Source organism: Oxyura jamaicensis, chromosome 2 (assembly GCF_011077185.1).
Source record: "Oxyura jamaicensis isolate SHBP4307 breed ruddy duck chromosome 2, BPBGC_Ojam_1.0, whole genome shotgun sequence".
Lineage (NCBI taxonomy): Eukaryota > Metazoa > Chordata > Aves > Anseriformes > Anatidae > Oxyura > Oxyura jamaicensis.
Genome location: NC_048894.1, coordinates 18979250 through 18996905, shown reverse-complemented (window position 1 = coordinate 18996905; position 17656 = coordinate 18979250). Strand labels below are relative to the sequence as shown.

Here is a 17656-nt window from a genome sequence, read left to right as displayed (position 1 = left end):
CTTGTTGGAAAGTATGCACTGAGTAAAGAAATGCTGGAGAGTAGTTGCACCAGTTAAAGAATGTGAGGATTCCAAACCACAACTTTTCATACCCCGTTTGTTGTTTGCAGAGACAAACTTAGAAAACTCCGAAAGGATGGAGAAAAGGATAAATACGACAGTACACCCTCAGTTTTTTGTATGGACCAGCAAGCAGGGATTTCATTTCATTATATATTTTTCTGATAAAACAAAATAAAACAAAACAAATGAAAAACTAGTGTAGGTCTATGATATTTTGGTTTAGTGATGATACATCTTTTACATTGTATTCTGTGCTCCACCTGCATAACTATTGGGCCTGGACAAAGGTAAGCAGAAAACCAAACTGGAAAAAAAAAGAAAAAAAAAGAGGATTTACAATAGTAGAAATTATTTGAGTTGTCAAATGTTAAGAATGCTATTTATATATATATATTTTTTTGTGCTTTTGTCCCAATTTTTTAATGCCTCTGGACATTATGATGCTCTAAAACATATGCAATTCTCTCAAATTTTTGGAAGTTACTCATCTTCAATTCAAGTATGAGATCAGTCATTCCTTCTTAGTGGCACTTTTGGAGAAAATCCTCCAAAAGAAGCCAAGTTATGACTGAACAGTTGATTTCTGTCCCTCTACTAGTCATGTCACGCATCAACTGGTTAATTTCAAATGAAAAACTGCTTACGTCTGTGAGGGTAAATTCAAAAAAGAGCAAAAACAAAATGAAAAATATATTTCTCTGGTAAGCTCTGCTGAATACTGAAAACCAAAAAGTCAACAGTCAGGAAATCAGTTCTTGCAAACCAGGTTCATTCAACTATCTAACCAATTTCTAGGTAAATATCTGACAGTAAGGAAGGATGGTGCAATATGTAACAGTACGTGTCTCTTAATATAGAATGCTAAGGAAATATCTTAAAGTAAGTTTGCAGATGCACTTGGTGGTTCAACACAGAAATTACATGCATTAGAAAGAAGTAGATTTCTCATGGAATCTGTATGGTGGAAATGAAAAAACAATCCCTTAGAGACAGGAAGACTAAGACCATATTTTGGGCAATTATTCTAAGGGCTTTATATTAAATATTGAGAAAAATTACATTTTGGAGCAAAACTTAAACACACCTTATGAGAAAAGCAACAGAAATTCTGTACTAAGAACCATTCTCTTTTTACTTGAATTATTTTTAAAATACAAAATGAAAGATGAAGCTTCCATAGTAGTGATGTACTTAGTAGCATAACTACTTTTTTAGTAGTTGGTTTATTAACAATGTTATGACATTATGCATTCATTTTATAAATCTTCTGCAGAATCAGCTGTGGCTTTCCATAATGATGATAAAAGCCTATAGTAAGAAGAATTATTATTTTACTTGTGTGAAGTGTTTTACCCTGAGACATTTAGTTATATTTAACAAACATATTTGGTTAAATTGCTCCATGTAAAACAGGCACAGTACAATTTCTATACAATCATTTTTCAGCTTTTCTAAACTTAGATACAGAAGTAAACCAGCAAACGCTGGTTGCAACATAACACAGTTTAAAATTAATTATAATTTTGAGCAATCTTCAAGCATCAGCAGAATATAGTATTTATATTAAAGGTTTTCAGATACTTTGTCAGTTATATTATCAGCAGTTATTTCTCACCTTTAGATCATATTTTCTATAAACAGATAAACGATGGCTGAACACATTTCTTGTAACAATCATATATATTTCAACTCCATCGACAGTGAGCCGGTACATGCCCAAAAACTGGGGAAGAAGTGTATTCCCATGACACTCCACAATAAACTGCAGAAGCAAAATAAAAAACAGGAATGAGGATGGATATACTTTATATAAATATATATTTACACATTTTCAAAGATGAAACAATGAGAAAGAACATATCTATTTACTGAATACATACTTGTGTGGAGACAAACCTTGGAAAAATCATGCCAGAAACAAATACTCAGCAGGAGGCTATCCTGCTTTTAAGCCAGTGTTTAAAAAATAAAAACTTGAACTGCAAGTTACAAGTTAAACTTGTTAACTCTCAACTTTTACAGATGATGTTACTGAAAGAGCAGACTCCGTGTGGCAGACCTCTCCACTTTTAAGGTCCAAAAGTGCACCTAATGCAGATAGCATATCTGGTAGTGACATCACGAAACAGAAATACTTTTCGAACATCACAATGCTGTATTTTGTACTCTGTTGTCCCTTATTTAATTTGCACGTTTCTCTGTTCTCAGTATTTGTTTATTATGATGGCCCATTACGGTGCTGTCACCTGCAAGGTGTATCATCAGCAGCTATCTGCCAGTTTCCATGTGATGGCTGCATTTCAGAGTCAATAGAGTTGAGCAGAGAAATGCAAGATCTCGGTATTTTATTTATTCATTTATTTAAGAATCATTTCATGCCCTTTAGGTTGCCATTGAAACACAGATGTCCTACCAACACTGGAAAGTTTGGTCACCTGTACCTGAAGCCAGGCTTTATATATATATATAGATAGATATTTATTTAAATCACCTGCCTTACAAATAATAGTTCACAGTACTATTGAACAACCACTGGAGGAAGCAGAAAAAGTACAGACTACATTGATGATGAGAACTATTTAAGGATGAATATTTATTCCTACAGTAGGAATGTCCATACTACATTAATCCTAAAACCAACTTGCATACATCCACTCTGTTAAGTCACAATGATGCAGAACAGAAAAGCAATCAACAGCTTTGTTCTTTCTGTTATTACCAAGGCTTGAACAGAGGAACTTGGAGAAAATTTAAAAAATAATTTCCTTAATAGGGAGCAAGAAAACTAACCACCAGTCAGCTTTCAAAGCACACCAGATTTTAAATGTTTGTTGAACAGTGAAACCTCTGTTTCTTTTGTGCCAAAGTGACCTGGTTATTAGAAACACATTGCTCTAAAACACAAGAGACTTCAGAACAAATTGACAGAATAAGCGATTTGAATTGTTTAACAAAGATATTTTGCTTGATGACAAATTATGTAACAGAGCTCTTGGAACTGTGAAGATGTAATTTTTTGTAATTTAACTGACTGTAATTTTGGGCTGTGCTAGTTTTAAGGAATATCTCTCACTAACTTTACACTGGAATCTGTGCATGCCAGATACAGACTTTCATTTTTTAAATGACAAAATCAAAAATGGCTTTTAAGAAAGATTTAAGAGTCCTGAAAACAATCCTACCTGGCATGAACCAAAGTGAATGGATGAGAAAGCTTGAAGCTGTTGGTGGTGTATTGAACAAAATTTTGGCTAATATCTCTGACACACAAGCCCTTGAGGCTAGAACAGTTTAGGCTGTGACATTTCCTGTCTGCCCTGCAGCTTTACTGGAGGTTACACCACCACACTGATGCCACACATGCTCCAGTCTAGCATTTTAAGCTCAAACTGCCTATGAATGGGCAGAACACCCTAACCCACAGAAGAGTCTCAGTGAAAGCAAATCAGAACCTCAGTAAGGAAAGACATATCCCCAAAAATGTAAGCAGCTTGGCAGTTAAAAGGCTACAAAGGCAATTTCAGTACTGAGGAGTGCACAAAGATTGATCGCTTTGCATCTGAGAAGCGCTTCTGTTTTTACCAGATGCGGAAGCGAAGTAGTTGAATTAAAGGCTTTTTGGTCACAGGACTGTTATCAACCTCACAAAGCAGTTACAACGTGTTCCAGGACACATAGCTCATTTTGACTGTCAGCAATTTCTCCTAAAGATCTGATCATAAAGTGAAATCACAACTATTAACGCTAATGTTACAGAAAACCTATTTAAGACAGTAATTCCTGTTATTCAGGCTGCATTGGTTATGCTGTTACAAACATCAAGTACATGGCATATATTCTAAAGGCAAAAGTCTTTCTAATGCTTTAGAAGGTGGGAAGGATTGTTCTCACAACAACATTCACTGGATGATTCCTTCTATAAGATCTTTAGTTCCTGCGACAAATCTAGCATCCATGCAGAGCTTAGTGCCACAGAATTTCAGGCCACTCAACTGCATAAAGGATCCATCCATTTCTAATACTACAGCTCTTACTTAGCAAGTTTGAGTTCCCATGCTGTAAAAGAAACACTATTACTCCAGTTTTCCAGATGGGGAACTGAGATGCAGAGGAAACAGTGAGTTTGTGCCTCTCGAACAAACGGACCGGGGCATGTCAAGTACCAGGCTGATCCCTGTCTCCCCTGTTGCCCTTTCTCCAGCTGCCAGGGCACAGTTTTGACACATTTAAATCATCTCTTCAACCCCAGCTATTGCCAACTCTCTGCTTTTAACCTTTCTGGTCCTGAGAGTCCCCATCTGTAAAACAGGAATGCCATTAAGACAAAACACATAAAAAATACGCAGCGTAACAGCATAGAACAAACCCTTTGGTTGGCAGTATACAGCCATCTCCCGAACTGTTCTGTGTTATGTGCCATGGGAAGAGGCAGCTAATGAGAGTAGCTTAAATCCTGTTTGAAAGTTGGAGTCAGTCATTTGCTAACGTGGTTGTTCCATTTTAATGTTTTGCTAACATGTCTTCTGAAAAGCCCATGTCACTAGCATGGAGCACTGGACATCTGATAAAAAGGGACTTGGCTGTATGACTGCAGACTGCTAGGAGAACTTCCTTCCCAAAGCAGACCAGGTACTGCAACCATTGCTTCCTGCTTGCTGATGATTGTGCAGACTTGTGCCACTGCAAGTTAAAGAAAAGCCCCTAAAATTATTTCAGTGCTTTCCATAACAGCATTTCTTATCCTGACGGGGAGACAAAGGAAAGAGGGAGGGATGCTGCTCGCTTCCAGAATCTACAAGGTTGGTCTCGAACTTCCTACCTTTGAAACTATCAATCCCCCATATCTGCATCACAGAGGAGGCAAAACGTGTCATCTGTTTGGGTGGGAGTCCAGCAGGACTTGCACTGGTGACTGTGGTTGGTAGATTTTCAATTTGTCCATCTTGATATAAATGAAGTAGCAATTTAGTCACCCCAAGGTGCTTTTTAGGAATGATTTCCTGAAGTTTCCCACTCACAGCTGGAATAAAAGTGAGCCTAGAAAATAAGCCAGTACATGCTTAACAGGACTGCTAAATTTCAGTGAAAGAAAAGACCTTCACTTGTTTTTGTTAATTCTTTCCAAAAAGAACATTAAAACAATTCTATCAAGCACCTTTGCTAAATAATTCTATAACACTTAGCTAATACATTTACAAGTCCTTCTATGTAGTAACAAAATCAATTTTTTAAAGAGTGTTACAATAAACACCCTATCATTTTTCTTATTAATTCAGACAATTTTCATTTTTCTGCACAGCATGAGGACAATATTACCATTAACAAAATAAAGTATGATCAGCATGTTGACACATTTTATCAGCTGTGCAGCATATAGTTTTTAAATATGTAATTTTCTGAGCTCTCTTGAATCCCATGCTTAAAGCTGAAAATGAGTAAGAAATTCTTTATGACCTTATATCCTCATTATTCTTTGTATAAATACAGCCTCAAAATTCCTTAATAAGAACAGAACTTATCCTATCTCATTTTACACGAAAAATATGACTCTTAGCTTCTTACTTCCCCTTGGTAATGCTAGCAAGCGATCAGGAAGACTAAAAGATAACATGGTGCACATAATTGTATTGGCAAACATACTATGCCATTTTTGGCTCTTTTAAAAAAAATATAGAGTAAAATTCCTGTTTTTGCTATTTCTCCTCTTCTCCTTGAAAATAATCTGGGGAATGAGCTTGACATCAGTGAGGACTAACTCCTGTGAGGATCAGTGAAGATCTATCTCATTTCTTATGTGAAAACTCAACATTGCTATTTCTGACAGGTAGCTATTTGGAAACGTTAATTCAGAAACATACAACATGCTCATTCTCTGTTACCCCTTTATGTATTATCTTCAAGATTTCCCACAACTTGATTAAGGGAACACTGTGCTTGAATTATCAACTGCTTAGACAACAGGTCTATAAATTCACTAGGTCACTTTCATTAATTGATTTGGATGGCAAGCAATATATAACTATTTACAAATCTTTTGGACACTGAAAGACAATACTCCGTTTTTGGGCTCAACTTTCACGTCCTCTTGCCCACAATCAGAAAACACCTTCCAGCAATATGTTGTGTGTACATGCATCTGCAGGTGGGATCAGCTCTCAGAAAGGAGGTTGAAGAGTTGTCCAAAGAGTTATATCAAGTTTCAGAATACTCAGATTATTGCCATTTACTTCAACCCTACTAATTTCACAGAAACATATCCATTCAGTATATATATGACCCACTGAAAGAATCAATTAGCTGAATTACAACACACAACAGGAAGTTATAACAACATTAGAAGTAGATTTTCAAGATATATAAACTTGTTTTACTCTAGTAAATTATTTAAGAAAGTAATTTTATTTCAGGAAGTGTTCAATAAATAAACAAGTTTTTAGCATACAAGCCCTGTGATTCACAGCCTTGTATTTCATGTTGATTCAGACTCGGCCCTGAGTTTAATTTACTGCCAAGTGCAACGTAATCTGAACGTGACCAACACCTGTGATTATCTAGGCTGCATATCCGCTACCAGGAACATTAGTCTTGATAATGCTACAATCAAACGAGTCAATTGCTGGTCTCTTCTGAAAGTGCTCTGCACAGCATCAAGAGCAGAATACCAAATATACTGAATATACAAGGAACAGCTGCTGGTGAAATGCAGGCCTCAACAGAGACAGTTGAAACACCTCACTGAAAGATGGGATATCTACCTATGAAATATCCCGTCTTTCAGTGAGGTGCTTTTCAGTAACAATTCCAGTCCATGGTGGTCTGGCCCATTTGCAAAGGTTGAATTCCATCTAATGCTCATGCTAACAAGTTTCTTATCTTTGTGGTCACTTCTATTATAGGAAACAGTGTGCCCAGTGATGGAGGTGAAATGTAGTCTGTTTGGATGAGAACATTTCTATTCCGATCTCTATTTTTTATGCTTCTCCTGTTTTTTTTTGTATCAAAACTGCTTTGTAAGATGGTTATCGTGTCACAGGGCAGAAGGCCATGTTCTATGCAGCCTCTTGATTCACACCAGGAGCTAGCAGAACGTCTTTTCCAAAGCATGCTTTTAAACAAAACTCCCATAAATCTTACCCTCTTACTACACTGGGGGGGACATACAGAGTCCGGGTCACCGTTAGATGGAACGTATCCTGCTTCATGAAGGTTTGCATTTAAATAATAGCACATTAAATTGCCTTGCTTTGCCTTTTTAATGACTCTTCCCATTCTTTTTGTCATACATACAGATGTAACTCAGGAAGAAAAAGGGAGGAAAAAGAAAACCCTAGCCATTGACAACCCATGCAAGTAATGACATGGATGGAGGATGACACAAACTTAAACTTAGCTCTGCCTTAGCAAGCTACTGGCTTGCTAACGCTGTTACCTCAGCACAAATTACTAAACACTTGGTCCCTACCCACTTTTCTGGGATATTCCCCAGCCTAGGTTGTCACCACTTCCATGACAAAACTGCTTTTAGCCTGCGGTAATGATTCTCCATCTATATATGATTATCATATTTTCACCTACCTCCCACTCAATAACCTTGCACTATTCCTCGATTTGTGAGCCCTGAACCATGCACTCTTGGTACATTTTCCCCATTTTTCACATTACTGTCTACGATTTTTCCTTTCAATTTTTTCCTGTTTCTTTCACATTTTTTCCTCTGCAAAAGTTAAGGTTGTATTTTTCCTGCTTTTGTTTTCTCCTTTATGCTGTTGTCTTTCCCTTTTAGCTCTTTCCATCCTCCCCTTTCTTTTAATTCACTTCCAGATCACTCCCCTGCTCCCTGCCTCCAGTAATCGGGCACTTTCTCTCCTTTACCAGTGTGCTGCATCTACTATTCACTTCTGCAGGTTGCCATAGAAACAGGCAGGCAGTGCAATAGGTATCGGTTCTGCATGCAATTACCTGTGCAAGGAAGAGAACATGCAGTCAGCAGCCAGCTATGGAAAACCTGAAGGATACCCATACTCGTGATTAGTTTTATACTCTAAAGATTGTATGCTAACAATGCCCTCTTGTTCACTTGGTTTGAGATGGCTTCTCAATTTCTTTTTCCTTGCAAAAAACAGTTAAATCACCTGGTTGTCAGCAGTGAGGAATAGTGCATCCCTTCTGAAGTCCATTTTAATGAAAAAAGGCGTGGAAAAGGCGTTGTTTTTTATGAGAAACAACTCAAGTTGTTTTCATTTTATTTTTAAAAATATCCATCCTGTCCTTCATCTATTCTCGTGGAGGACATTGATTTACACCAATTTAATCTTTACAGCTGATCTAGCTTGCTGGGAAGGACAGCATGTCTTGATTCAGACAGTTCAGAAACAACATCTTTCTACAGAATTTTGTTCATCTGGCACTGATTGTCCTTGAAAATATTTGTAGTTTATAAAATATCTACAGTAGCATATTCTGTATTTTACATGAATGACTTGATAATTTTTTTGCACAGGGCAATAAATCCAAAGGAAACATATAAACATAGCTCGAATGTGTGCTGAAATTAATTTTTTTCTTTATCAAAGACACAGGGTATACCTGTTCTTATACACAGGTTGAAATCCTGGCAATGCACTTAGCACAGCAGACTTTGCTGAGCTCTCCTTTAACGGTGACAAAAGGAGCTGTAGGCCAAACTCCAGTTTTCTGATCTGTGCTTTTGGAGCATAGGTTTTAAACAAAACATCACTAGGTTTGAAGGCACTTCAAATTAATATTTGTTTTTGTCCCTAAAAAACTATATAAGTATTTAACATTTACATGCTTGATTAACTTACATAATTTTAAGTTGTTGAACCACTAAATAAGGCCCACACAGTATGTCAAAGACTGACCCACTTGACCATATTACAATGGTTCTAGCATACTTGACAGGTAAATGATGTTCAGCTGAAATAGTGCCTGAAGAGCAGCTAGGAGAGTTTTACTAATAACTTATATTATACCAATATTTTAAGCAGCCTAAACTAAATATGACTAAAAGCATTATTTCACACTATGTATCAGAAAATACTACAATAGTTAAAAACTGACTAGCAAGGAAATGCACAGCAGAAGAACTTAACATATGATGCATGTCCACATTTACCATAGTGCTTAGAAATCTAGCTGGTTCACAGTCTAGGCCACTTGGTTTTTAAATGTAGATGGAAAAGCTGGACCTGGACTTTACACTTGTTATAAATGTCAACATCTTTTGCAACTTCAAGCATGAAGAAAGGCTTTAATCCCCCTATTTGTTTAGGCCAGAGGTGGTGGGCTAAGTTGTTTATTTTTTCCTATGTATTTTCTTTATTCAGATTTACAAGAAAAAAAAATAATGAGCTCTAGTGTTCTTACTCAGTGCTGAAAGCATCAGTCTCATCTGATGAGTAGACAGTGAGTGTTTAGACTGAAGTGTTCACCATCTGTCTGAGGTTGTAGGCCTGACTGCCACTAACAGAAAAATAGGCATCATGTCAGATGGGGTAAACGTATAAATGCAACTCACAATTCTGGATTGTAACTGTAATTTAAAATTGTAAGAACTACTATTTACAATTCAACAGTTTTAATTTGGATTTGCCATATAGACTTATATGCCGTTTCTATAGTAACTTCTCCTGATACCCATTCAAGCCTGGTTCAGTTTTAGTTATTTACCTATTTCTAGTATGTAGCCTTAGGCTTGGAATTCAATCATTTCATTTTTAATATTTTTAAAGTTTTTTATTATTATTATTATTATTATTTTAAAATTTAAATAACAGTAGTAGTAATGCTGTAACTTGGGAGGCATCTAACCTGACTACTTTTGAAAAACACCACCCTACACTGCATTAGAGCCTCTACCCAGAAAGGAGAAAGCTGTTAACTCAGTCAAACTCACATATTTTATTTTCACTTTTAACAAGTTACTAGCCATTCTGTTTCATGGAAATAGCTCAATTTCTCTAAGTTGTCCAGTCGTGTCTTTTATAATTCTGATTCATTAAAAACCAGGCATTCTACACTTGATAGTGGCAGTCTACATGTCTGTCTTTGAACTTTTGGTGATATAAAAAAATCACTGTTAGCTGGAGGTGGATTTCAGAGATGTTCATGGGAAAACTGCCCTGCTGCACTTCTCTGCTGACCCCACTATCTCCCAGATACCTCTTTGGTAGCTCGGTAATTCAAAAAGGTGCAAGTGGAATGACAGCTATTTTGTAAGTGGCGGGGATAACGACTATTTAGATGAATGAAGAACATATTACAGACTCTCACATCTCTTGACTTATCTTGACATAATCCACTCCCTAGTCCTCTTTGGTTCAAGATAGCTACCCAATTGTATTTATTTTTCAGAAGTTCAGGAAGCCTTGGAAACCATTTGTTAAGGCTTATTTAGTTCTAAGCAAGGAGGGAGTTACTTCCAAGGCCTAGAACGATTCTGTCAGCTTGGAGCTGTTAGCAGGAGTAAGAAAACAGGTGAGTAAATATTATGGTTTACATGAAACTCATTCAGAGTTTCAACCTGTGGAAGAAACCTGAAGTGATTCCACAGAGGTGGAAAAAAAAAGGACTAAGAAAGAGATAGGGAAGAGATGATCTGTCACAAATGGTATGCATTTCAATCATAATCATGTCAGAAGTAACTGGAAAATAATTACTGCCTTCCTGGACAGGTGGAAGAGGGTGCAAAACGCAAAGCATTTAAAAGTTACTGTTCATAACGGACAGATGACCTAATGTCAGGTCCCTTGGAGGTACTAAAGTAATACAGGAGACTTGGGAATGTGGGAAACATTCCCATGAATCATGAAATTCACGTGAATCATGAAATTCACATGAATCACCTCCCTGGTCTTCACGCACCTGAGAAAGATTATTTTCTCTCCCAGGAGAATCCCTGCACTACATAACTGGGTCTCAACATGTCTGCATGCTCCTCCCCTAGGAAGACTGAGCCTTCCAAACACAGCTCTGCTCCGAGAGCCACCTGGCACAGGGGCTCGTGTGAGGCCATACCACATCACACTTGGGCTGTGGAGCAAACTGGGTCAGAAATTTTCACATAAGTGGTGAGTGCTGCCGGCAATCAGTGAACTGAAAATGGAAGAAAGCTAACAAGCAGACTTTTCCCTAAAAATGCGATACTTCTGGGTGCAATTACAATTAGTCTCTTCAGCTGTAGCAATGATTACAATTCAGGAAGATACTGAGCAGTAAGTTAAGCATGTAAGTCAGTATGTAATATATGTATATATATCTATTTATGTATTTACTCTCTTGGCAGAATAGAGTATGCTAAAATAAAACGGAGCTCAAAAGAACTTGTTTTATTGACAAGGCTTTCCACAAGGGTAGCAGTGCAGTACGTGAAGAGCCCTGCACTACTGCAACGAAGCCATCTGACAGAACCTTCAGTACATCCATCCATCCCTGTGAGAAGTAGACAGCCCATGGACTGCGCTCTGGAATCGATTCTAGCTGGGATGGAAGAACTTGCATCCAAACAACGAAATCCTTCCCTAAAACAGGATGGCCATGTTCAAACTCCAAAGTAGGAATAGTAAGTGGCCTAATAACTGGTTTGCTAGTACAGAGGCAGCCTAAGGCCAACCTGTGTGGGATGACTTGGTCAGTCACAACTATTTAAAGACCTGCTCACCAGGACAATGGGTTCTCTGGATTTTGTCAAGCATGCTACGTTATACTTCCCTTGTCTGAAAAATATCTAGAGAAATGAGGGGACAAGCTGCTGTACCTAATGATAGCGAGCTTGTAATTACCAGCAGCAAAACACAGGACATGGTATCAGTCACCCCGCCAGAGTCAGTGGGATTTAATTTAGATTTTCTTTAATTAATTAGAACAATTTTGTTCTTTTAACAGCACATTACTGAAGACACTGAAATTAATTTATTTCATTAAAAGTCCAATTATTAAATTGCCTCTGTACTTGAGTTTCTTGGCATTTGTAAAGTGCTCTCAAGTTCTGAGACAAAAAGAGATAACAGTTGTATCTTTATGAATCTTTTGGAGGCAACACTGAAAGCTTTCAGGCTCAAGGTATTTAAGATACTTACATAATGTTGTATAAAATGTTATTAATACTACATAAGCGCATGCTTCCATTTATATATGGACGATTGCCAGTAGAAAATCAAATCAGATGCCTGGTACAGATAACTTGCAAATCATCATTACTTGCAACCTAGCCTATTATGAATCCTGATGTTTTGAAAGCATTAATGAATAAAGATTACAATAATGGTTAATTCATGTTAGCACTGTCTTCATGGACACACTCTTGAAAGGATGTGACTGTTTTGAAAAGCAATATGACGGATTAATGGTCTCAAAAATCTGGATTATTAATATTAGTTACTAACTGCAAACAAGAAATGGACTAAAACTTTTAATTTTCCCACACTGCTTCACAAATGAAAAAATGTTTTCAATTAAAGCTGAAATTCTAACTTTGAACATTCTAATAGATGATAACCCCAAAATTACAATTAAATAATAGTTCACATTTCTTGTTAGTAAAATTGTAATTAAAAGATGGTCTTATGAAGATTTTTGATAGGTACAATATTTGTCTGTTTAAATAAATACATGCTGGTCTTACATTTTATTTAAACAGAGTAACAGCATGCAGAGAGGAAGGAGTTAACATCTATCTCACTGAAGGCTTCACAGCCACTCTGGGCTTGAATGGGACTCACAGATCTTACTTAACCACAACAAAAGTGGAGAGGGAAGCAGATGGAAGAAGCACTGCAAGGCTGGCTGGCAATTCCTTCAATTTCTAGCACCCCAAAATCATTCCTTTGTCTCTCTTTTTCCTCAAAAGATGGCTTTAAAATTGATTTTACCCAAGTAACTATAAAAAAATAGTCAAGCTGGGTACTTTATATTCACTCAGTGTTGCATTCAAAATAGAGTTTGTGATTTCTATAATAGTTGATGAAACTATCAGAAAATGAGTGAACATCACAAGACAAGACAAGACAAAACAAAAAAAATGTTTGTCCTTAAGTCTTTACCTGGAATCCCAACCCACAAAAGTGAGCAGGAAAGTGGAAAGAAGGGAAAAAACACAACTCCTTTTGGGTATCATAGTTTATATGATTTTTAGCGTCTTTCCTGGTTTATTCAGCTTTCGAGTTTATTCAAACAGATCTGGGACTAAGAAAGTTAGCACTGGTTTTTATTAAGTCTTCTATTTCCCAAGTTCTGCTCCCTTCTGTACCATCCACAAAAATCATACACTGGCACAGTATTAAAACTGCCAGTGTTGATTTGAGGGATCTCCTCACTTTGAAGAAATTTATAGAAACACACATTGGCAAAACTTGTGTTTTTTAATAGCAAGAATTTTACATTAATTATACCATTAATTTTTTTTTCATACAATACAACATTTATTATTTGACATCTGGTGTTAGTGAAACACATTCAGTGATTAGACCAGGAAGAAAGAGGTCATCTGCAGCATTCATACACTTGTACACAGAGACTTCCAAGCTAGCCCAGAATAAAGTAGCTTCAAGACTGGAATGCAAAGAGCATCTTCCTAGTAAGGAAAAGGAGCTTACTCATTTAAAACTTTTAACACTCTAAAAAAAAGATTGGCATTTTAATATATAAGAAGAGATCCCACACCCTGACAATAAATAGCATATTACCTGATGGTATTTCTTCAGTATGTTGTGCATTTCTGCTACATCTTCACTTGTTATAGTTTTGATGATATATCTTTTGTCATAGGATGTATGAAACCGGGCACCACTGCGTGCTTGGGAATCATTGGCAAGCGGTGCGCTTCTTGTCAATGAGTTCTGTCAATTGATTAAAAAACGCACATCATCAGACAAAAATATGCAAGGTTTAATTAAAACAAATATAAAATATTTATTTTAAAATCAAGCTGAATTTGACAAAGCATGTGATTATATTGCATTACCTTGACAAATCATTTTAAAAATATTTTGAGAACAAAAGAGCATTTGGGGAAATAAATTGACCATCACCAATTTAAAAGTCAATGAAAATTTACTGCCCTTTGTTATGTACATGTTATCAACATTTGGGAAGAAAACATATAGTCCTTAAAATCCAAAAGAACCACTGTACTACACCATAATAAGTATAGATAGAGGATTCATCCCTAATAACAACATTATCTTACAACCGAGCAGGACCTGTTCTTGAGCCGGTGTGATATGGTCCATAACAAGAGTTAGATTTCTGAGTCCTAGTACCAGAGCTATTCCAATGATTTCCTATCTAGTATTAAGCAAGTGATATTATTGTATAGTTCTTCTTTTGGCACAATAGACACATCCATCTTCCCACAGGCTCAGGAGGGGAAGATCAGTTAAGGACCGTACAGCAGTCAAAAGAAAAGCCTGCTAGGGGTTAGAGACCATTTTTAGACTGAAGCTTGAGACTACCTGTGCTCCAACACTCCAACAGTAGCAAAAGCTGCTGTTTTTTTTTTTTTTTTTTTTTTTTTTCCATAAAGTAAGCAGTATTCAGAATTTTTATAATTAAAAACTAAAAATAAGTTAGACAAAATAAAAAAACTTGCTTTTGGCTCATCTTTCTTTACCACCAAGTGTTAAGCCAATTGTTACATAATTGAATCACAGCATTTTAAAAAATAAGTAGTAAGAGCAGCAGCACAGCCATGAGAAAACACATGCTTACACCCTACATGTATTTCCATAAACACAGTACATACTCTGTAAAGATTAAATAAGTTAATTACAGCCTGCTGGAATATAGTCAGGGACTGTAGAATTTCTATGCTTATGCAATGTACTTGCAGTAAGCCCAGGAGTGATATTTAATACATCACTCCTGGTAAAAGGAAAATCCACTTCCTGCTATCATTTCTCATTGTACCACACTGCACCAACAGCTGTTGCTAAATTGAAACACACTTCCCCCCTTCCACACTCAGATGGAATAACGTTTTCCCTCCAAGAAGAAAAGCCATTTCGCACAAAGAAGATGTAATTAAATTTTGTATCTAAGTGGAAACTTTGCAACAGATTTTGCGGATTCCTAAATATCAAAATTTCAATTCCAGCAGCTACAGAACACAACATGTTCTTGGGGTTTGATGAGGCCTCGCGAATCAAGCCACAAAATACTTACAAAGTAATTACAAATAGTCTCTCTCTATCACAACCTGGTACCCAAACCACCAGAGGTTCTTTTATAGGAGCTAAGCCTTATTTTGAAGGTTTACCATTGAGGAAGATGTGCTTATGCTTTCATTCCAGCAATGCAGGGATCTGCGATGGCGAGCTCTAGAAGCTTCAGCAGGAGCTGCACATGCAGAAGTGTCCAACCACGGTGCCAGCAGGTCAGTATAGGTGTCAATTATTATTAAGTAGTAGAGATGAGGGCAACTATATAGCCCTAATTTAAGTAGGCACTTGAACACATGCAATTACAACTCCGTATTTCTAATTGTGTACAGGAAACCCATTGGACTCAATAGGCCTTCAGAATATTTATCCTGTCCCAAATGTGGGATGCTTTCTTAAATCAATTTAACATGAGGTAAGAATATTTTCCCACAAGCTTACTCTGTTCAACTGAAATACTCCGGAGTAGTAGGAATAACACTAAATCACCTAAAAGCACACAGCTCTATGAGGCCTTATGAAAATGAAAAGCTTCGTTATGACATGTAGGAGAAACAAATCTTTGCACACTTCTCCCTGTACACTTCTAGACTTGCTCAATGAATTAGTCATTACTAATATATGTGACAAAACGTGATGCTTTCCTCTGCAATCCTCTCTGTCCACTAAAGAAAAAAAAGTATGTGAATGCTTCCCTAATGCTTATTATAAATAATCTATCTAGACTGAACAGAGCTTTTGGGACAACCCCTGAAGACTCAGTTCCTGCTCTGCACTGGCCTTTGATAGCCAATTTTAGCAGATGCAAGCCCTGATACACTGAAGATACTAGATATAGGAATTTAAGCATTATTGTAGTTTTCCATACCTGCTTTCAGATGTTGCTTATTCAAATTCATTTCCCACCACTCCATCACTGAAATGTTTTTATGTACAATGTCTGCTCAAAAGAACACGCACCATAAACTGACTGAATTTTCTTAATCCTACACTTGTTATCAGTACTCCATTAATTTTAAAATTAAATTATAAATTTAGTTAGTCTTAGAAACCACCCTCTGTTGAAACCTTCTATGTTCTGGAGTCAGAAGTTGTTTTTTTTCCAGGGCTTATATTTAATTGTTTTAAATGACAAACTGATAATAGATTTTTTTTCAAATACTATGCAAATCCAGTTACTTTCATCACCAGCTCTGGAAAATATAATGAAACATAATAATTATTCTTAGTTCTGAAAAAAGCTAAAGCATGGGTAATCATCAGCATATATAATGAATTGAACTACTGCTAAATTATTAGGCTATAACTCAGTTAGCAATAATAAAGGCTACTGGGTAATTATTTGTTATTGTTCCCAGAAGAAAAAGGTGCATTATTCTGAGGTTAACTGTTGCAATAAAGCTAAACTACTTGTCAGTAACCACAGTTTTCTGAACATATTGCTCCCAGAGAATCCTACCCTTTAAACTGTAAACCATGTGGTATAAATCTTGAAAGCAATTAACCTAGGGGGAGCCTTAAGTTGTTTTGCTATAAAAAGTTGCAAAAGAGTATACCTGCCAGTCTGCCAAGGAACCTCAGAAGGAGGGGGGAAAGAGGGAAGACAATAAGGATGCCATGGACTAGCATTATTGTCCGAAATTTCAGGTACTCTTAAGGAATATTCCAACATTCTTCACCAAAAGGCATGTCAGATTTGAGTGAAATAAAGATCTGGGAGCACTCAATATGACTGAAAAAAATGAGTGTTTTTATTACATGTGAAAGCACCCTGCTTCCAAAAGCCTCTCTGAATCTCAGTACTGCTGGTAATGTCACGGCTGAGATGCAGCCCACAGAAGATGCTGCTTCTCTGGACTTTTCAACTGCTGAAGCTCAGTCAAAAATTCTGTGCCCAGAATGGGACAAAAATAAACCATTTTTACTACAAACCACCTCACTGCTATTCCTATAATGATTCACTCCTTTTGAATCTGTTCCCTTTGGTCTTCACAAGCACTAATTGCACTCTTCCAAGTGTTAGGCCTTAAAATAGTTCTTCCTCCTTTTCAGGTACAGTGTTCCTGCAGACAGAACCTCCTTTCTTATCATTATTAACCAGGAATATGCAGTATATGTTTATGTATCAACCCATCAAAACCAACACATATATATTCTCACTCTTCTTTGTGTTATTATTTTTTAATATTTCTTGTTGGAATATGGTACTCAACATATTTAAAAATACAGACAGCGTAAGCAGTAATAAATTCTAACTGAAAAAGAGTGACGGCCGTAAAAATAAGAGAATGAATTATCTACTATTCCTTTTATCATGCTTCTTTCATTACAATTCAAGCCAGACATAAAAAATAAAAACTAGTCAGATTCAAATAGAAATTAATAAATTTAGTCATATTCTAAATCAACTGGATGAA

General features: G+C 36.6%; 1 protein-coding gene across 2 annotated transcripts in view; it reads right to left on the bottom strand.

Moving 5' to 3' along the window:
* Nucleotides 1-17656, bottom strand: part of PIP4K2A (phosphatidylinositol-5-phosphate 4-kinase type 2 alpha) — a 108219-nt gene that overhangs the window by 19102 nt on the left and 71461 nt on the right. For both annotated transcript variants that reach the window (XM_035317695.1, XM_035317694.1), the window contains exons 4-5: nt 13767-13919; nt 1679-1825 (exon numbers count right to left, since the gene is read on the bottom strand). In XM_035317695.1, coding sequence (XP_035173586.1) covers nt 1679-1825; nt 13767-13919 — 300 coding nt within the window. The remainder of the gene's footprint in view (nt 1-1678; nt 1826-13766; nt 13920-17656) is intronic.